We start from the raw sequence: 21989 nt of genomic DNA, 5'->3' as shown, positions 1-21989 counted from the left end.
AAACAGCTGATCATATTTGTGCGATACCCCAAAAGGACTAATTCAGTCAAAATTAAGGCTCATTATAGTTGTTAATAAGCCTAGATCAACCTAGTATATGTCAAATTAATATAAGACTCAGCACACACACATAATACATTTTCAATCAATATCTAATCAATTAAAGGCATCACAATCACCCTGCTTAAATCTTTGACATCCTTATTAGTGCCCACTTTGTGGTTTAATGTCTTTGAGCTGACATGGGATTACTGGGTTGGCTTGATAGCATTTACAACGACCCAAGGAGAATTGATTGCCACATTCTAAGTTATATTCTAATTTTCTAAATAGAAAAACCTTTCCCTCAGTGGAATATATACACCTATAATAATAACTCTTTTATGACCTTGAGCTATTAGGCAATTACTATCCCATGTACCATGTCATCTGATTGTAAGTAACACAAAATTTAAGCACTCTTTTTCTTGAAGGAAGCATAATTGTTTCAACTTACACTAAATATAAAACTATATATGCATGTTTATCTTATGAGAGGTGTTACGTTCACAACATTTTTACAACAAATCATAGGTGGTTAGTTGTTATTGGTTCAAATTTGAACCAACACTAAGATTACTTTTTTGCCCCAACAATAACAACCAGTAACATCCTGCCACTTAGGATTTGTTGTAAAAATGTTGTAAAAATGTTGTGGACATATCATTTCTCTTATCTTATCTAAGTAAGTGACCTAAGATTTTAGCAACTAACCAAATACTTTATAGTTACAGTATGAGAATCAAATAAAGAATAGTCAAAATATATCTTTGCTTAAAGTGGAGCAAGTCTTATTATTTGGTGTCTCTCAGATGGATCATGTGATCAAAATTGTGTCATATTTTTTATATATATATATTAAGTTCGTAATGTGATACCTTAGAAATATGAATATGTCATTGGATATGAAATTTTAAATACAAAAATAAATACATTTTTCTTGAAAATTTCAAGAACACAGACGGTTACAACATTAGGGTACGCGCGCATTTCCCAGACTTAAAATGTTGCTCATCTTGCTTTCAATGAATCAAGGATAAAACTACCAATAACCAATATTATGTTATTATATATTTATGAATTATGGCTCTATAATTATAAAATTAATGTACATATGTGTGTGGTTTCCCTTAATTACAATAACTTGTTCCTCAAACAAAAATCCCTCATTTCATATCCCTGACGCGCGCCTACATATACTAGTTGAGGCAAGGGAAAAGTTTGAAATAGAAAAAAAAAATTATAATAACAAAAAAAAAAAAAAATACAAACCTCTGTGCACCCAAAAAGATCACTCTTGCAACGCGACTAGATAAAATAATTTATCTTTGCCGAATTCTCTAGTCAGACACAATAAAGGAGAGTGGGTGTCACTATTTAAAGTGTATTCATGTATATATAAGAGCTTGGAGTCAGTGCAAAGTATGTGTAGGTATGCATCTTAAAGTTATAAATTGAATATATTAACTCCAAAAATAAGCTATTCAGTATTACTTTCTGATGCAAAACAAATATAATTAGATTCAGATTGGTTTTTTTGGATTAAAATGCAATACATTTAAGCAAACTGGCGGTCTGTGAACAATGTAAGATCACAAAAAACAAATAAGAGAAGCACATAATTGCCATATCAAGCACTGTTAAACAGTGAACCCACGGTAAGCGTGTCAAACACCTCTGACATAGGTGCTCTTTCAATAGATAACTCATGGGAAACCTCCTGCATGGTTGGCCTAGATTTTGGATTGGTAGCCAAGCATGAAAATGCAAGCTTTGCAATAGAGACCACTTTCAATGCAACTTGATTTCTAGGTGCTTCAAGGCGTTGGTCCAACATGTCCTTCAACAATATATTATGGGTAGTTGAAGCTGTTGCTGATAATGACGAGAGAAACGAGATGAGATCTCCTGGATGCTTTCCCATGATCACTTCCAATGCTAACACTCCAAAACTATAAATATCACATTTCTCAGTCACTTCCATTGTGTATGCAGACTCTGCAAAATAGATGAATCTTATGTATCCAACACTTGGTGTCGTACCATGGAAATCTTGGGTGTTGTTCACCATAATCACTTTTGTAAATTTTCTTTTTTCCTTTTTAATTGCAAGTATCCATCCTAAACTATAGCAAAATTTGGAACGAGTACTCTAAACTTCACAATTTTGTCATCAACACCTTGATTTAAGAATAATTTGTGATATCCACCCACCATTCAAATTAGAGTCCAAGTAATTGGTACATATTGCAAATGGTAACATAGTTTAGGGTTACACATTACAAATGGTCACATAAGGTTACACATATCTAATAGTGCTATCATAGTTTAGGGTGAATAGTTGCCCAAAAAAGGGTTTTTTTAACACTAATTTAGCCAATGGAATGGAAATTGCGTATTAACATTGAAATGCAGTTTTGATCGTAAAATTTTGAAGTTTATGATGCATAATGCATATATAATTTACGATGCATACTTATATTTAACCCTTTTTTTTCCATTTCAGACCAAGACACCCTTTTAAGTTCATATTTAAACACAAATTTTTTTGGTGCACGAGTGGAGGTGGGGTGCAATGGCCCCTGGCTTTTCAAATTCCTTCCTTCCTCCTTTGTGTATGTGTGTGTCTATATATAGAGAGAGGATAAATTTTAAAGGTACAAATACTCATTTTACGTACTAATTAATGTCTCAATTTTTTTTGCTTTCAATAATTTTTTTTTTTTTTTGCTATATATAACTCATTAATTTTAGAGACATTTGAAGCATATGTTTTTCGAAACGTTAGCATATGACTGATTTTAGTCCATTAAGTTTAACGTGATGTCTTTCACTCCCTTACAAACTTAAAATGATGGTTTTAGTCCCGAACAAACTTTTAAGTCATTGTTATTAGCTTCTAGCTAATTTAAAGTGATTGATTTTAGTTCCTATTGTTTCTAGCAAAGTGATCACATGTTAGTTTTTAGTTTGGCCACATAATTAAGAGAATAAAGGAGATCACTTTAAACTTTAAGGGCTAAAACCAATCATAAAATAAAGCTTAGAAACAAATAGTGTATTTTTTCAACTCTTTTTTATTTCGTATTTAGAGAGTTATTGATTTAATATTTATTATTTATTATTTAAAATTTTATTTATTTTTTTCCATTAGAAGAATAGATGCTATGATAGTTAAAAGTAAAGCTTAGAAACGAATATTGTATTTTGTCCACCTCTTTTTTATTTTATATTTAGAGAGTCATTGATTTAATATTGATTTTTTTATTATTATCTCTTTCCATTAGAGGAATAGATGCTATGATAGTTAAAAGTTTTGAACATCTTCTTCTTTGTCATCTATTAACGAAAGAAAAGTTTTTCATTTTGTTGTTATATTTCTTTTAGGAAAAAATTTCTTAACACCCCCTGTACTTTAGGGTCGTTCAATGTACACCTTTGAACTTTTATTTTAGTCATTTAATATACAAAATTTGTTACTGTAGCAAATAGGCCCTCTTAGCTTTATTTTTCACCCTTTAAAGGGTCTATTGATTACAATACCGAAATTTATGTATTAAACTAGCTAAAAAAATATGTAAGGGGGTCTATTTGTTAAAATGCTAAAATATATGTAATAAATTATTTAAGAGAAAATTTCAGAGAGTCTAACTATAACTATCCCAAAGCTCAGGGTGTCAAGGCATTTTATACTATTACCCTTTATTTTAGATTACATTGTAAATGTTAAAACATATAAAAGTAATACTTAATGTTTAATATATATATGGTTGGGTTCAACTTACACTTGGTGTAACTCTAAGTAATGTTACACCACTCAATTACTTGTTATTGAATTCATATTTTGAAAATCTTACCGTTGAATTACATGTTCTATATGTTTTTAACATGCATGTCAATTTTTATACCAATAAGATATTATTTACTATTCGATCCATAAATTCATATTTTATGCAATATTTTAAACTACAAAAACTTGAATTTAAACAATTGATTAATGACATGGCTATTGATCTTCGATTACCTTGAAACTTTGCAAACATGAAGAATATACAAAGGTAATGTAATCCAACAGTTGATTTGTCAAAATTCGGATCCAATTAAAAAATATTGAGTGGTATAATATAGTTTAGAATTACACCTGATGTAACTTGAACCCTATATATATATTAATGTGTATTATTTGTAGATTTTAAAATTATTGGTATATTTCATTTGGTCTTCCTGAAAAAGAATTGTGACTCTAGTACTGATTCAATAAATTAAATTCATAGTAAAGTTTAATTAACATAATGGTATTCAAACAATTATCACTTAGCAATTAACGATCTGATAATATTAATATTTAAAAAAAAAAAAAAAAAAAAAAAAACTAGAACTAAACACATAAATTTTTAGAGTAAACAGTGATTTTTATGTTTTCCTTTATGATGATACTTCAACAGAAATGAAATTTTGGAGAATGAAATGGCTACGGATGATAAACCTATTTTACCACTATAAACTATGATGGGCACTTAATTACACGAACTAGAGAGTTGCTAGAGATAGACAAGTATTTCAAGAGAGAAAAGCATGCCAGAAGGGGGGGTGGGGGAGAGAGAATACCTGGAGCGGTGTATCCAAATGTTCCGGCAAATGAAGTCCAGTTGGACGATTCAGGCTTTAAAAGCTTAGCTGTGCCAAAATCGGAGATGTGAGCTTCATATTCCAAATCCAACATGATGTTCTTACTTGAAATGTCTCGATGAACTATTGGAGGTGAGCAATCATGATGCATGTAGGATAAAGCATCAGCCACGCCTCTAACAACACTTGCCCTTCGTATCCATTCAAAATTAACTGCCTCTTCTCTGTTGCTCAGTGTCTCTTTCAAGTTTCCTCCTTCTAAGAACTGATAAACCAAGAATGAGTGTCGTGGATGTGAGCAAAAACCATAAAGCTTTACCACATTGCGATGCCTAATTTCTAGTAGAGCATGAATTTCATTCTCGAAAGCTTTTGCATTGGAAATCCCACCGTCTTCTACTGAATGAAGCTTTTTCACAGCAACAACTTGGCCTGCTTGCAACTCTGCTTTGTAAACACTTCCACACCCTCCCACTCCAACACAATGTTTGGAGTCAAATCCCTCCGTTGCTTCAATGATGTTTTCATATACCATTTTCTCATCACAACTCCAAATTGCCAACATGTTACCATTTTGTACTTCTCCTTGACTGTTTAGCTTGTTCCTCAGCCCAGGGCGCTTGAGAAGAGTGTAAAGAATCCCGGCTACAATCAATGAGAGAAACATTGTGCCTAAGATGGGAATAATAAAGAAAATCAACACTTTATTTCTCTCTGTCTCACTAGAATTCCTGTTCCAAGTAATGGAGGAAGGGCAAGCCTTTAAACTAGAAGCATTACCACACAAACCTGTATTACTTCTCAATGCTTCAAATGGAGCCTCGCGAAAGGCTTTATTGTTTGGGAGAGGACCATCCAATTGATTATATGATATATCGACAATGATCAAGCTTGACATTTCATCAAAAGTGGTTGGAATAGAATTAGAGAGCTCATTGTGGGAGAGATTCAATATTTCCAAGCTTTGCAATTCTCCAAGTTCTGCTGGTATTTTCCCGATCAGTGAATTCTCACTTAAATCGAGCATTTCAAGAAAGTGTAGGTTGCCAATCTCAGAGGGAACACTCCCCCTAAGTTTATTTTTGCTTAGGCTCAAGTTTAACAATTTCGAGCACCCCTTTATCTGTTCAGGAATTGATTTGGTTAAATTGTTGGCCGAGAGAATAAGATATTGTAGTTCGGATAGCATTCCAATTTCCAAAGGAATACTGCCAGAAAGTTTATTATCACCTAGATTAAGGTGAAACAATGATGACAACCTGCCTAACTCCTTTGGAATCTGCCCAACTAGATGATTGAATGAGAGATCAAGCAAGTGTAGCTGAGTGGATCTTCCAAGCTCAGGAGGTATTACACCAGAAATTTTGTTATTGGAGATTTTCAAGCTTTGCAAATTTTGGAAATGCCCCCACTTTGTAGAAATTTCTCCATAGAAATTGTTATCACTCAAATCAATATACGTCAAATTCGGGTAAATGCCGAAGCCTTCTGATATATTTCCTCTTAATTGGTTTCTCTCAAGCCTCACTCTTATTAAGCTGGTGCAATTTCTCAAACTTTTTGGAATGGAGCCTATGAGATAGTTGTCAAATGCGATGAAGTTTTGGAGTGATCTACCATTACAAACATTTTGTGGAAGATATCCAGACAACATGTTTTTAGACAGTTCGAAATGCTCGAGATATGTAAGATTATTAAATTCATAAGGGATTGAGCCATTTAGATCATTCATGGACAGGTATAGATTGGTAAGAAGATTGAGCTTTCCTATTTCTTGTGGGATATAGCCAGATAACTTATTTATGTGAAGCCTCAATTGGGTGAGCTTAGTCAAGTTTCCTACAAATGCAGGGATTTGACCATAGAGATTGTTGTCAGTCAGAGAAAATACAAGAAGAGATCTCAACATTCCAATTTCTTGAGGTATGGATCCAGAAAGCTTGTTACTGTCAAGGTATAAAACATTCAAGTTGCCTAAATTTCCTATCGAAGCAGGAATTGAACCTGAGAGATTGTTGTTATACAAATTAAGCTTAGTAAGAGATGCAAGCATCCCAATTTCATGACAAATAGATCCAGAAAGTTTGTTTTCACTAAGAGCTAAAATGGTTAAATTGCCCAAGCTTCCAATAGACGCGGGTATTGAGCCCATGAGGATGTTGCGGTGCAAAGAGAGTCTCCTAAGCGATGTTAGATTTCCAAGTTCATGAGGAATGGAACCGGAAAGGCTGTTAATATAAAGGCGTAGAAAGATTAAGTTGGTCAAGTTTCCAATTGATACAGGAATTGCATCTATGAGACTGTTACTAAACAGATTTAGCTCATTGAGCAAGTGTAGCTTTCCAATTTGATGAGGAATGGATCCAGTGATGTCATTTTCATTGAGATTTAATATGACAAGGCTTGTTAGTTGGCATAATTCAGGTGGAATTATTCCAGAGAGTTGATTGGCAGATAAATCAAGGTAGATTAGCTCAGAGAGGTTGCACAAATGGGAAGGAATGGTACCGTGGAGTAAGTTGTTGCTGAGATTAAGACTTATGAGGCTATGTAAGTTTGAGATGCTGAAAGAGTTGAGTGTACCTTTTAAACCAACACCTGTGAGGTTGACATGAGAGATGCTGCTAAAGTTGTTGCAAGAAATTCCAACCCACTGGCAAGTGATGTTTCCAACCCATGAAGACAACTGAGACTGGCTTTGGTTGTCAAGGCTCGCTTTCCATTCCAGAAGAGCCTCTGCTTCTTGACCCATATTGGAAGGTGAAGTTGCAAAGGAAGAAGAAGTGAAGGCAAGGATGATAAAGACAGTGGTGATCAACAAGACTCGACTTAGACCAATGCAATTGAAAAGCGTTGTCACTGCAATGGATATCATGACGTTGCAATGATATTAATTGTTGATAGAGAACAAAAATAAAGAAATTTGATGATCTGAAACTGAAAACGATTGGTTATATGGTTACGTATGGGTACGATAGTAGTATTTATATACATACTCCACACTCTGTGAATTTCTTATGAGGGCATTAACGTTATTTTACTTTACTTTTTCCTTGTAACTAGGTAGCATGATACTGTAGACTCACTTGGTGGGTTCAACATTCTCATGCATAAATTTATTAGTACGTGTGTCAAATACTTCTCACATGTTCACATTTTAAACAGTTTTAATGCGCAAAATACTGGATCCATGTACGCCTTACCTATAGTACATAGTACACAGATAATAAGCCAAAATCCTGTCATTTAATAGGATTGCAATTGAGTGTTTGGTTTTTTTTTTACCTCTTAGGCCAATTTCCAAACATATTAATTATGTATCCAATTTGAAACATTTTTATAATATAACTACTTTTGAAACTCAAGTTTCTGAGTCGTTTCAAGGGGGAACTTGAGTTTATGGAGAAAATCATAAGCTAGATGTTAAATATTTAAAAGTTTCTAGTGAGACTCGAGTTTTAAAGACTCAAGTTAGAGCTCTAATTTTTAAGACTCGAGTTTTTAAAGTGGTCACATAACTAATATATTTGAAAAATTAGCATAATGAAAAAAGAAGAAGAAAAAAAGCATGTGTTTTACTATCTAATCTTCAGTCGAAAAAATAAAGTTCACACTATTGTGGTTTTACACCAAATCCTTATATCACTTTAGAATTATATTATGTTAGGATTCAAAAAAACTCTCTATTACACCCTCCAATAAAATATTCTCACATCAAAACTATCAAATAAAAAAATATGGTTTGCCACACAACAATAAATCCTATTATAAGCTTATTATTCTATGATTATTTCCATGTTAAGGGGAAAAAAACCATTTGTGAAGAAGAAAAACTGTTGGAGAAGCCACACTCAAACGCACACGTCCTGTCCTTTTGGTAGTGGACGAAAGTACCTTTTGGCGATGGAGGAATGTATATGGAAGCTCAAGAGGAAGACATCATGGGGTCAAGTGTCTGCTATGTATTGCATTCCCTCTCCCATCATATAAAATATTAAAGTGGATGTGCTTAGTCAAGAATGTAAATTATATTCCAATTTCGAGTCAAGCTTCCTTTTAATTGTTTTATGATTTGATGCCACTCTACAGATTTTAAATACGCTCCAATATCATCTCAAGTATCGGTCCTTTTAATCATTTATTAATTATATTTCAATTAGTTTTACATGCAAATTCATGTATCTAATTTAGAAGAAGAAAAAACCAATCTAAATAAATTCTATCTCTATGTAATATTATGAATGTGAATAATTTATTACTTTTATGTATATACATATATAAGGGCTATAACGTTGTGATAATACAAACAATGCTATGTATAAAATGAAAGTTTAAGCGTAAAGGGGACATTTTAAGTAATGAAGAAGATCCTAATCTACTTTCATATAGATGTACTACTCACGTTATTTTATTATCTATCAATTCTAACATATCTCACTAACACGTCATGTTAACCATCATAAAGTGACGCTCGTATTTGCATGCTAAATATATACTCTTTCCATTTCAAATTGTTGATTCTGTATTTTATTTTAGGATATCTCCAAAATGTTGTCCTTTATGAAAATTCAATCAATAAATTTTCTAACTTACATTTAACTTTATTTAAAAATTCAATATCATTCTTTCACTAAACTAGGGTTTAAATTAATGAGAATAGTTTTTAGAACTTCTACCTTTTTAAATAAAATATAACACAAAAAAGGATGTTCTTTGAAAAAAAAAGTTATATTTTTAAACAGGAAATAATATGGAAGTAGTATATAGGCAAGACAACTACCTATAATGTCCACCATGCCTTGAGTATTTTGGTGCATGGCAGGGTATTTACAATTAAAAACCAATTAATTATGCCACAAAATAGGGTCATAGTGATAACCATGATTAAGAACTAGACTATGGTCAGTGGCTATTACTCCCTTTAGGTGGATATCTTGTGTAATCCCAATTTTTTAAGTATGGTCAAAATGCCTTATTATAGATATGTGCAGTGACTTGTTTCCTCTCACCTCTACAGTTTGACTAGAACTCACTATTCACCAACAGTTACATATGTGTGGTGACTTAATTGCTTTCACCTGTACAGTTTGACTAGACCTCACTATTTTCCAACAATTATGAATTTTATTTTTCTGATTTATTATGACTAAAGACTTTATACCCTTCTTCTCACTAAAGATATGTGCTTGTGAATAACGTACAAGGGTGATATTTTTAATTTACCATGTTTAAGATAACAAGTTAAGCATGTAAAATGAAAATAAAATAAAATAAAAATGATAAAGTTTAGCTACAATTTGGTTTAGCTACAATTTGGTTTAGAGGAATCTATTAAAGAAGCGTTCTCAACACGAGAAAATATCTTATGAGACTTCTCTTTTACAACATATTGAACTTTTACAACATGTGAGATCAATCTGTGTAGGACTCACACATTGTGGGAGAAAAAAAAAATGTTTTATGAGACAGTCTCATAATAAGATGAACTTTCCTTTCACATCCAAGAACAATCAACATTGATTTTAAACTTATAAGCATCACCACCATTTTCTTCAGTTGTCTCAAGCATTGTTTTCAGATCCGGACCAGACCAGAAGGTTGAACGGTAAAAACCAAGAACCAGGATGAAAATTGATTTTTTAAGCAAAAAGAACCGAATGTTTTGTTAATTCCGTGAACCCCTAAAATCGGGGTTGGACTGCACAAACCGGTGGCAAGAACTGTGCGGTCCAACCCCTTAGCAATTTTTTTTTTAATTTTATAAAAACAACTTAACACAATTTTATTCTACTTAATTAAATTATCTATCTCTTACAAGGAATAAAAAAAATTATAATTAAAATCCTTCAAGGATATTCAACTTTACTTCAAAAATTAATCATAAATTCTAATGTTTTCATGGTTATTATTTTATTTTATTAAATTTCTTATTTAATTATTAAATATATGCTTGAAAATCATTAAATTTTCCCCACATATATAGATATATTAGTCAATTTTGCTAATTTTATAAATTTAATATTTATATTTATGCTTTAATTAATTATTAAATTGATTATAACATCATCATGGTTCGACCTCGGTTTAACCTCGGTTCGACCTCAAAAACCTTGAACCTCTTCCTTTTATGGTTCAATGAACAGTTCGAGTTTCAAAACCATGCCTCCCTATGCACAAAGTATTTAAGGGTCTAGGGAGGAAAGGGTTCGAACTGCGAGGTTAGCAGCATGTTGTAATTATCTCTTTAAAAAAAAAAAAAAAAGCTTTTAGAAGATAATACTGTGAAAGTAGGGGACATGGCCAATTGAATTGCCTAATCCTTCTAGGTAAATAACAATCTCGTGGTAGGAATCCTTGAGACCATGGTTTTAAAACCCACACCGTTCATTGAATCATAAAAGGGAAAGGTTCAATATTTTTGAGGTCGAACCGAGGTTGAACGGAATCGAACTGTAATGATGTCATAATTAATTTAATAATTAATTAAAGCCTAAATATAGATATTAAATTTATGAAACTAGCAAAATTGACTAATATATCTATATATGTGAGGGAAATTTAATGATTTTCAAGTATATATTTAATAATTAAATAAGAAAGTTAATAAAATAAAATAATAACCATGAAAACATTAAAATTTATGATTAATTTTTGAAGTAAAGTTGAATATCTTTAAAGGATTTTAATTATAATATGTTTATTCCTTATAAGAGATGGATAATTTAATTAAGTAAAATAAAATTGTGTTAAGTTGTTTTTATTATAAAAAAAAAATTGCTAAGGGGTTGGACCACACGGTTCTTGCCACAGGTTCATGCGGGCCAACCCCAGTTTTAGAGGTTCACGGGATTAACAAAAACATCCGGTTCTTTATGCTTAAAAAACCGATTTTCATCCCAGTTCTCGATTTTTATGGTCCAACCTTTTGGTTGAGTCCGGATCTAAAAACAATGTTGGGAGGTGTCAATTTAGCTATAAAGCATTTGGCATCTTCCAAAAGCTTGATAAATTGAATTTGACATGTTGGTATTGTTATTGACCATATAACTGTGGTCGATCTTTTCAGGTTTACAATAATAATCCACTTGCTGAATTAGTGATGAAGGCAGAGAGGATAACACGTTGTGGCTTGCACTTTGGTGCTCGGTGCGCTTGCGATTTGACGATGTTGGTATGCTATTTAAATCCCATGATTTGACGATGTTGGTGTTTGGGCGGTTTCTCCAATGGATTAGCAGCACCAATGACATGTTATTCTTCTTCATAAATGACGTGTTTTTTTAATTCCTAACACTCCATTGAAACTGGTATGCTCTTTAAATCCCATGATTTGACGATGTTGGTGTATGGGCGGCTTCTCCAATGGGTTAGCAGCACCAATGACATGTTATTCTCCTTCATAAATGACATGTTTTTTTATTCCTACCACTCCATTTGTTTCAATATAGAATCTTATGTGAAGATAGTTTTCTGTATTTTCTTATATTTGATAGTATCATAAAAAATAGATCAGATGAAACCTATTTCTTAACTTCTTATATTTAGCTTTAGCGGAAAATAATTTCCCTTATTTAGCTTTAGCGGAAAACAACTCTATCTCATGCTTAGCTAAATATGAAAATAACTCTCTCACACGAAATTAAATAAGAAAAGTTAAGAAAGGGTTTTCTAACTCATGTTAATGTTGCTACAAAACATAAGAAAATGAAATATTTTTCTAGAAAATACTTTTTGAAAAAATGATTCATTTTTAAAAAAATGTTAATGTCAAAACAAACAAAATGCGACGTACAATATTTATAATCATAGAATGAATAAGATTTTAATAGGATTGTTATTGTGTGTGGTAGTGGTACTCCTCCATACTTTCTTATTTGAAAATTTTGATGTAAAAAATTTTTGGTGGTTTATGTAAATGGGGAAGTTTTGCACTAAATCCTTTAAGAATTAAATATCAATAATCTTCTATGTAGTGATGGTTTTTCAATTAGAATAATGTTACAGATACAAAGTTTTCACAATATTCTTCAAAGAAACATTTAAATTGACAAATTTTTATTGTTTTTCTATTGTTGAGTGAATGGCACCGTTATGGCCCAGCCCACATTCTATAGGAGACCACATTAATAAGGTTGTTGGCAAGACACAAGTTTTCTTGCTATTATTTGGGTAGAGGTTCTAATCATGTAAAACACGCTATAAAAGAAAATGGAGCTTATGAAACATTTAGGCCATTCGGCCATTGTGTGAAGTCCAAGAAAAGTGAGTAAGAGAAACACATAGTGAGAAAATTCCGAAAATAAAGAGAAACACACTGAAGAAGTGAGTGAGAGTCAAAAAGAGAAAAAGGAAGATTTTTTTTTTCTTTTACTCAAGCTATACAAAAGGAGCATTAACTATTTTTTAAAAAAAAAGAAATATAAAAAGTTGTTAAGAAATTAATTACTTTTTTCTTTTTCTATAAAAAAAGTTTCTAAAAAAAATACTTCCAAAACTAATGCCCACATTCTTTATTTTTTTCACTTTTTTTTTCTATTGGGGAAAATAAGAAGATGGGAGTCTCTTTTGTTTATGAATCCAGTTAAGGGTACCCTTAAAGCATTTGTTGATGGACAATTTTAGAAAAAAAGAAATATAAAATGTTGTTAAAAAATTAATTAATTCTTTCTTTTTCCATAAAAAATTTCTAAAAAAAAATACTTCTTAGACCAATGCCCTTAAATCATTCTTTAACTTTTCACTTTTATCATTAAAAAAAAAAACTGCATTAATTAAAGCTTTGGCAACTGAATTATTAAATTGGTCGTGTGACATATCCAACTAGGTCCAAAACCACTGTTTGTGTGCACTTTCAAACTTAATGCTTATTCCTTTTGCTACAAAGTTGGATCCTTCATGTCTCGCTTGACTTATACACCAACGCCTAACCCCTCCAACCCGCCTGATTGTTGTGAAACACGAGTTGGTAATAGTTGTTTGCACTTTGTATTGTGATAATCTCCATTTCTATGAACACATTAAATAGTTCTTAGAGTTGGCAATGTGGTTGTTTGCTTATATAAGCTTTGTTGAATGATGGGTTTCATTCAACACGTTGGTTCGCGTTGTTTAATAATATATGTTTCAACAAGCAAAGATAGTAAAGATTTAGGATAGATGGATTTAATATAATATAGTCATCTTTTGAGCAATAATTTAGTGAACAGTACAATCTAGCATAGATATATTAGATATTAGATTGCTTATCTACTAAATATTCCAACAAAGATGAAATTCAATGTAAAGACCAACAAAGATGAATGTATGAACATACCCTAGCAAAGCAAGTCAATTATTCGATGTTAATAAAAATTATGAACATCAATAGGTTTTTTATTTTATTTTTATATATAAAATAAGATTGGAGTTGGGATTTATGTAGATGTTACCAAAATTAAATATATTAGGTCTGTAAAAAGGTTTTTATTTTGTGCATTCGACTTCAGCAAGTGTTATAAGGCACGTGTCTCATATTCAGCAAGTATTATAAGGCCTGTATCTCGACAATGGCTTGTAATCTTGATGTTTATATAATGTACTGCCTAAGCAGTAGATAGCTATGTTGTCTCTAAAAATAACACATGCACTTCCCTTTATTCTTTGTTTTGTTCTTTTTTTATTAATTATCATTATAAGGAAAGAATGTGATGTTAACTTTCAATGTCCAAATGTGTGGTTCACTATCTTCTAGCAACAGCGTGCATGCCTTACCAAAGTTTTGTATACGTGCAACAAATTAAATTGTTACACCGTTTACTTCCAAAAAATCTTGAAACAAGAATTAAGAATGGATTTTTTTCAAGTCATGGTAGGGCTAGTGTTAAGAATAAGGAAAACAGATTGTTAGATCCTTTAAGAATTAACATCGGATTTTCTTATTACAAAATAGTAATCTCATCAAAGGGATCCAATTGAGCCAACCAAAAGCTTATGAAAGGATTCAACATATGTTTATTGTGTCAAAATCTTGGCTCTCGCCCGACTATAAAATCCATGCAAACTAGCTTACGTTTTAGCTAATGGGCTTCAATGCCTATTACATCAAGAGTCATGTAGCTCAATTGGTATATTTTAGTGTTTCCAACAGAGACATTAAGAGCTTGTTTGGATCACCATGATTTTGAGTTATATCACTCAGTTTTTATAAGAGTTTCCAAGACACGTGAGTCCCACCGAAAAAATATTGTATGGCTTGGTTTTTGGGTGATGTTTCTATCACTCAAAACTCAAAATTTTGAGTGATGAATGATGGAAACTGAAAACAAAATTTTGGTGTTTTTAATTTCTGAAATATGAGTTATGGTGGCAAAAGGTGAGTTATGTAATTGAGTTATGTGACCAAACAAAAAATTTGGAGTTTTTGAATTGAAGTGAGGTTTGAGTTATGAGTTATGGGTTTTGAGTATTGAATTACGAAAATTGAGTCATGGCCAAACCAAACGAGCCCTAAGGTTCAAATCCTGAATCATTTTTCCTTTTGGACTAGCAGCATTGCACATCCTTTTCTGCAATACGAGTTGCCCATTATAGATTAAACCTATTTGGTACCACGGCATTTTGCATCACATTTTTAGCATCCCCTTTCTCAATATAGACTTCGGCCAAATAATACAAAATTAACTTCTATAAGGAAAAAATTAATAATAATAATACAAATTTATAGGACAAAAGCGTTAACTTTTCATGCTGCTCCAGAATAATCTCCCTTTTATATATATCCACACTTGTTTTCTCACAAAGGTGGGAGATCTTTCACACAAAGCATGGGATCTGACAATAAACTATGACTAATTGGCTTCAACCCTCTCCTAACCCAGCGATTGACAAGGGATGTTTCAAATTTCCTCACCTGCAATTATGATCGAAATGTATTAGATAGAAGTAAAAGAAACTATCTCATCAGCTAGTTCTATATATCAAGCATCAAAATCATCTCATTAACATTTTCACTTTGTTTTCTGTGACAATAGAAGGCATATACCATTCTTCAGATCATGGGCCAGAGAACTATAAATAAAATCATCACAAAAAATTGCATCCCTCACCACTGGTTCAACAATAGAGCGCATGATTTCATTTAATGAAATCCTAAAGATGTTAGTTAAACTAGCACACCTCAAGAGCTCAACTCTATTGCATTTTTAAGGAACTTACACAGCAAAATGCAGTAAGATAATATTAGCCAAAACCAAATAGAAGTCCCTCATCTACCAATGAACACCTCCTCCCCATGCGAGTGTAAGTTAAAGGATGAGATTGTAAGTTAAAGACCCAACAAGTGCGCATGTAATTACAAATTAAAAAGTAAGTCAACATCCCTTATCTTTAAACAGAATGAAATGGAATGATCTCACATCTACATAGCAATATCTTTCTCCTCGCACTGCCTACTCCACATCAACCAACTTCCTTAGGTTCAAGTTGTCTCTAATCTCATTCAAACCTCAAATCATGATAAGTATGATAATCTAAATACTCCTACTGCCCTTCAGAAGGGAGTTAGTTCTTGCACACAATATCCCATATCAAATTACATTTCTTATCAAAATCTTTTACCTATATATCATTCCTTTGTGTCTCAATAATCTTCTATTTCTATTCATCACAACGTACATGATGCAGGACAAAACCAAAACGAATGGACCAACAAATTGAAGATCAACAATAATAGCAAGAGCCTCATAGCTCAATGGCATGGTCTAGTATGTCCAACAAAGATGTCCAGGATTGAAATCCCTCTTCCCCCACTTAAATAATAAATAAGTATAATATATATATATATATATATATAATTTTAAAAAGTACAAAACAAATTTAATGTGTGGAATTAATCTTACAATGACAACCTTATCTTGATCCACAAAAAGTACCATTGTATCAATCCTTTCCACTTCATCAACCTTTTTAACTTCATGCACCATAGAGGAGGTGGATCAATATATGCGTTAAAGTCACTTTCACAATAGGTGTACCCTCTTATTTGTTGCTCAGTAGTTGAACTTTCTCCTTATCAGGTAATGTGAAATCTTGCTTATCAAGAGTAAACTAAATATTTGACTCTTTAACAGGCCAAATTAAATCTACTCCACATGGTTCAAATATTTCACTTGTTGTTTAGGGTCTACAATATGTTCTTGCTGCAAAAACATTTAAGCAACATATGCTGACACTTGTACTTCTCTATCAACACAAGGTTTTGGTGGTTCAATGTTATTGTCTCCAGTATGTAAAGCTTTACCTTCAAGGTTACTAAGCAACCTTTGGATAGAATACTCCATGGATCCTAGTCGGGCATCCAAGGCATCAAACCTAGAGTCCAACTTCTCAATTTATGTTGACAGGATCTGGACAGTCATTGGAACTTCAACAGATTGTGCCATGGGAGACTATGCAGATTTGGTAGGGTCTATTACTTATAAAAGGTCTACCTTAGAGTATTGTACCTTTGTGAGGAAATTTAGTCACTTGGATATGTAAGAAACAGGCAGCTGTAGCCAGCTCCAGTGCAAAGGCCAAATTTTGTGCAATGACTCATGGTATTTGTAACTCTGGATGAACAAGATGTTGAAAGAGCTGGGGTTTAACACGCAGGAACCTATGCAATTATATTTTTTTTTTTTTGATAAGTAGAAACCTATGCAATTATATTGTGGTAACAAGGCAACTATTAATGTTTCTCACAATCTTGTATAATATTATTGAACTACACATGTTGAAATTGATTGACATTTCATTTAGGAGAAGCTAGATGGTGGCATTATTTGTACTCCAACTTTGAAGACCAGAGAGCAACTAGCAGATCATAAGCAAAAGAGTCTCACGTAGAGTTTTTAACACTATTTTAAGCAAGCTGAGCATGTTCAATATCTTCACCTCAACTCAAGGGGGGTGTTAGAATACATATTACATAGTATAGACACTATCTATGTTTGTAATTTTTTCCCCTTGTTGTGAGGGCATACTTGTAATTTATATATTATTATCTGATTATAATAAAAACTTCTCCTGTGTCCGTGCTTAGCGTAATATATTTGTTCACAACCAATCTCAAGCCCGAGAAAAGAACAATTGCAATAGGCCGACAGCAAGCGTAAAATTTAGTCACTTTATTATGAATGGAGTTTGACTTCAAATAGAATAAAATGAAAGAAATACATGAGGCCAACCCTGACTAATTTGATGAGGATCAATAGCCAACCCCAAAAATTTGGGCTTAAGGCTTGCTGTTGTTATTGTATCCAAGTACAATAAAATTGGTGTTAAGGTAATCAAATTAACCTAACAAACCAATTTTTCTCCAAAATTGAACCTAAAATGGAATGAATTCACTCTAAATCAGAAGGTCTCTCTCTCTCTCTCTCTCTCTCTCTCTCTCTATGTAACAGAATTTTATTGATGCAAAGAAACTACCTACATATCTTTCTAAGTTCGTGTTCTTGATTCACATGATTTATGATACAAAAATGCCAATGCATTACACATGCAGGGCAATTTCTCCAACACATTATATCAGTTTCTTATGCTCCCATAATTGCTCCTATGGTTTGCCAATGGCTTTTCAACAAAAAAACATGTCCTGAGTAAGTATTTGCTCAATTTTCTACACATTGAAAAAAATCCAAGCATTGTGAAGAAGACCCTCAAGCTAAGAATACCTCACTCTAGAAGATTGTATAAAACACTGAACCAGAATTCTGTACTGCTCTTTCTCCATCATGGTCAATATCTTCTTCCTTTTTATTTCTGGTAACAAAATTTATTCATCAGAAATATATCACTTGTACACAAGGTGTACACCACAGATATATCAAGCTTCAGGTCGAAGAGTACAATGATCAAGCATATCTAATATGGTGGAAAAGGAAAACCAGTCTAAATCTAGCAACCACTCATACAATGATTTAAAGAACAACTTCAGATTCGAACTAGTCCTTTCACATCCCTCAAAGTGACAATTATTCCTCTCCTGCCAAAGACACCACATTAAACAATGTGGAACCACCAGCCAAATTTCTATATTCCAATGTTCTCCAAATCACCCTTGCCAACAAGCCAACAATATCTTTTGTACTTTTTAAGTGAACAACCAAATTCATGTATTACTTTTCATGTAAAATGCAATTTTAAAACCTTTTTTTTTAATAAGTACTTTAAAACCACATTTTGTATAGCATATTTGAAAAGGGAACAAAGAACAAGGCCGTTAATAATGCTTTATTTCTTTTTCTTTTTCCCTGGCAGTGTTGGTGGGGGGGGGGGGGGTGTGTAGTAACAATAATGTTTAGCATTAAGGACAAAAAAAAACTACCATCAAAATAGTAATCACAAAAATTTTGACTTGAAGTCTGTAATGTGATTTGTGAAGATGTTGAGTAGGATCAACCTCAGAAATTTTGAAGGTAATTCATTTAGTGAAAACAGAACACCAAACACAAAAGGATGCAATACATATACTTAACAAAAATAGGATGAAACGAAAGTGAAGGGAAATATGTCCAAATGGTTTTCTAATACTCCCTTTATTGAGGAAAAACAATACAAACAGGAATCAAATGCTGTAGGCCAGGAAGCATAGGAGCCATCAAGCAAAGACAACAGCAGTATCATTTACCACTCTTTTTGAAGCACAATCAAATGTGTATTCTGTTTGAGTATATGCTTTCCTACTTTTGCGTTCTTCTCATCTCTTTCTTCTACTTCTCTCATCCTCTATTCCCATTTAATTCTCTGCACTCTCCAATTGTTCCAAAATATCTAGTTCCTTTATTTTTAAAACTTGAAAATCCAATTTTGATACCCTAAAACATCTCTCCACCTCCAGGGCAACTCTCAAACAGACAGTCCTAATTTGTTTCAGCACAAAATTTTAAAATACCTATTTCTAATTCCAATGACCTATCTACTTCAAAACCCACTCACAAACCCTTATAACTGCTACCTTCCATTTGCGAGAGAGCATAAAATCAAAATTCCAAGGCTGCCCTGCAGTACAGGGAGACGGAACTCTAATATAAGTCTAATAAACAGTCAAGTGGAAATTAATTACTAAGAAAAAGAGTTTTGTAAAGGAATGTGGCCAAGGACACTGCAAACTCAAGACTTACCGACATGCTGATACCAAAGACAATGAAAGAAATCAGGGGTTTCTAGAGCAGGATAGAATAAGCAGAGGCTCATTCCCATCTTACACTCATCCATGAGGCAATGTATCAAGCTGTCAAGACTCAGTTGAGCATATCTCAAGAATGACACTACATTCCAACTTTATATCCCATAAACTTTCTTTTTCAAGAATGTCATAGCAATTGCCTTTAGTGCAACAAAGAGGAAATGAAACTATAAAAATAACCAACCTGCCTAACAATGAATGGCTCCTCAGCAAGACTTAAAGGTCCAGTCAAAATAGTCAGAAATCCATTTCTATTCCCATACACAATATCCGTTAACGGTCGATCACCAACCTGCCACAAATATAATTATAATACAAATATTTTTACAACAAAAAATAAAACCATATATTCAAGTAGTCCAGAGAATTCTTATCTACCATGATAAGTTGTGAAGATTTACAACCAAAGTGCTTCTCGATTTCTTCAGCCGTTCCAGCTGGTTTCTTCACCCCTAAAGCATAACATATAGAACATGAAATCAATGCTATATCGCATAAATTCATAGTGACTTAACATCAATAGGCCACATTATCTAAGTGAATTCAGCAAGTAATAAGCATGGAACTAAATTTTTAAGGCTAAAAATACACCTAATGTTTTGACAAGGAGTTGCTACTATTTTGCACAATTAGCACAGCATTTTATAAAGCTATTTTGCACAATTAGTCACTGTATAACATTTTTGCAAAATTTAAATTTAACAAAAAGAAAGAAACACTCACTATGCCTTATTACTTTAATTCCAATAGCCCCTTCGAGTGCCCTAGCTTTTGAGCCATCAAGGTCATATTCACACAGCCCTAAAACCATAACAACAAGAACATAAGACAAAAACAACACCACCAACAATAAAATAAGCAAAATTTGCAAATGGGTTATGCCCAAATTACCAGCAGAGTTGCTGAACACGGCAATATCCGGGCCAAAAACTGATTTACACCGCTCCAGAGACGAACCAAGAGGCCCCCACAAAGTCAATGAGTAAGGTACAGTGATAGTATTATCCTTATCAAACACAACACCCCTAAAACCCTTCCTATGCAGCTCAGCCCAATCAATGTGCCTTATATCGGGCACCGCCACGTGCGGCAAAGCCAAGTGATGGTCCTTTACTACAACCATAGTCGAACTAGCAATACCTTCGAAGTTAATTCTCTGGCCCATTGCTGCTTTTAATTCTGCCCACCACATGTTCGTGAAAATTCCCCTGCCCTTTTTGGCTTCTTTATCTCTGTGCTTCTCTTCTTTTCTTTGGTTTTGGGTATCTGGGTTTTGGTTATTTCCCTTGTCAGTGGCAATGCAAGAGTAAAATTGTGGAAAGAGTGAAGAGTTGAGATCTGGGTCAGGGTTGCTATTAGTATTTTGTAGTGGTTTGGTGGCAGTGGTTGTTGGAATTAGAGTGAGGGCAGTGATGTGTTGGTCATTTGAGAGGGAGAGGTAAGTAGTGGGTTTTGGTCTCTTGAGATGGAGAGGTTGGAAGTGTAAATGCTGGTTTGGAATAATGGGGTAACAGCAGTTGGGGACTGAAGCAAAGGTGGTTGCCTGCATTTCTGTTTTTGTTTTTTGTTTTTTTTAATATTGTCTAATTATTACTAGTAACTAGAAGCATGTAGTAAGTCTTTTATTAGCTAAAATAAAAAAATAAAAAAATAAAAATAGTAACCATATGTTTGGATATGGATGAAAAGCAGCCCGTTTTTGCGTTTACGTTTTTTGTTTTTTTTTTTTTTTTTTGTTTAAGAGCCGTCATTTTTAACTTTTTTGTTAATGTGTTGTTCACATCAGTGTTTTGTATATCGTTTATGGGCTTATAAACTTTATTTTTTAGTAATTTTTTTATTAAAAATAGATTTTATGATATTATTTATGTATTTAAAAATTATTTAATTACAATATTTTTAATTTTTTACAAAAATAAGTTGTATTTAAAAGAACCTAAAAAGTTTTTTTTTTTCTGGGGTGAAGAAGTGCATTGTTAATTTTAGTACCACTGGCCTTTTGGGCCTGGGCTGGACTAACCGGCCCACACGTCCAGACCCGGCGTTTTTTTTTTTTTTTCCTTTCGTTTTCAGTGTTTTTGTTTGGCGCGAATTTTTTACATCCATTTTATTT

General features: G+C 32.9%; 2 protein-coding genes across 2 annotated transcripts; both read right to left on the bottom strand.

Moving 5' to 3' along the window:
* Positions 1 to 1669: 1669 nt before the first annotated feature.
* On the bottom strand, positions 1670 to 7543 carry LOC142640316 (uncharacterized). Its single transcript, XM_075814378.1, has 2 exons — positions 4648 to 7543; positions 1670 to 2037 (listed from the first exon to the last, which is right to left on the bottom strand). The coding sequence occupies exons 1-2, from the start codon at positions 7541 to 7543 to the stop codon at positions 1670 to 1672; spliced, it is 3264 nt and encodes a 1087-aa protein (XP_075670493.1).
* A 7770-nt stretch (positions 7544 to 15313) lies between these two features.
* Positions 15314 to 21472, bottom strand: LOC142638404 (phosphatidylglycerophosphate phosphatase 1, chloroplastic/mitochondrial). Its single transcript, XM_075812439.1, has 5 exons — positions 20768 to 21472; positions 20600 to 20677; positions 20255 to 20328; positions 20061 to 20168; positions 15314 to 15556 (listed from the first exon to the last, which is right to left on the bottom strand). The coding sequence occupies exons 1-5, from the start codon at positions 21423 to 21425 to the stop codon at positions 15440 to 15442; spliced, it is 1035 nt and encodes a 344-aa protein (XP_075668554.1). The 5' UTR covers positions 21426 to 21472; the 3' UTR covers positions 15314 to 15439.
* Between the last annotated feature and the right edge of the window lie 517 nt (positions 21473 to 21989).

This window comes from Castanea sativa, chromosome 6, assembly GCF_040712315.1.
Source record: "Castanea sativa cultivar Marrone di Chiusa Pesio chromosome 6, ASM4071231v1".
In the NCBI taxonomy this organism is placed as follows: domain Eukaryota; kingdom Viridiplantae; phylum Streptophyta; class Magnoliopsida; order Fagales; family Fagaceae; genus Castanea; species Castanea sativa.
The sequence above is the reverse complement of the archived record's forward strand: the minus strand, read 5'-3'. Positions and strand labels throughout refer to the sequence as shown.

Bases quoted from the DNA above. Each gene is read 5' to 3' on its own strand.
- LOC142638404 (XM_075812439.1), bottom strand. From the start codon at position 21,425: ATGCAGGCAACCACCTTTGCTTCAGTCCCCAACTGCTGTTACCCCATT. The intron at 20,329-20,599 runs GTGAGTGTTTCT...GTTATGCTTTAG, and splicing joins AATTAAAGTAATAAGGCATA to GGGTGAAGAAACCAGCTGGA. The intron at 15,557-20,060 runs GTTGGTTATTTT...TCATAATTGCAG, and splicing joins AGCCATTCATTGTTAGGCAG to GTGAGGAAATTTGAAACATC.
- LOC142640316 (XM_075814378.1), bottom strand. From the start codon at position 7,543: ATGATATCCATTGCAGTGACAACGCTTTTCAATTGCATTGGTCTAAGT. The intron at 2,038-4,647 runs GTATTCTCTCTC...TCTATTTTGCAG, and splicing joins ATTTGGATACACCGCTCCAG to AGTCTGCATACACAATGGAA.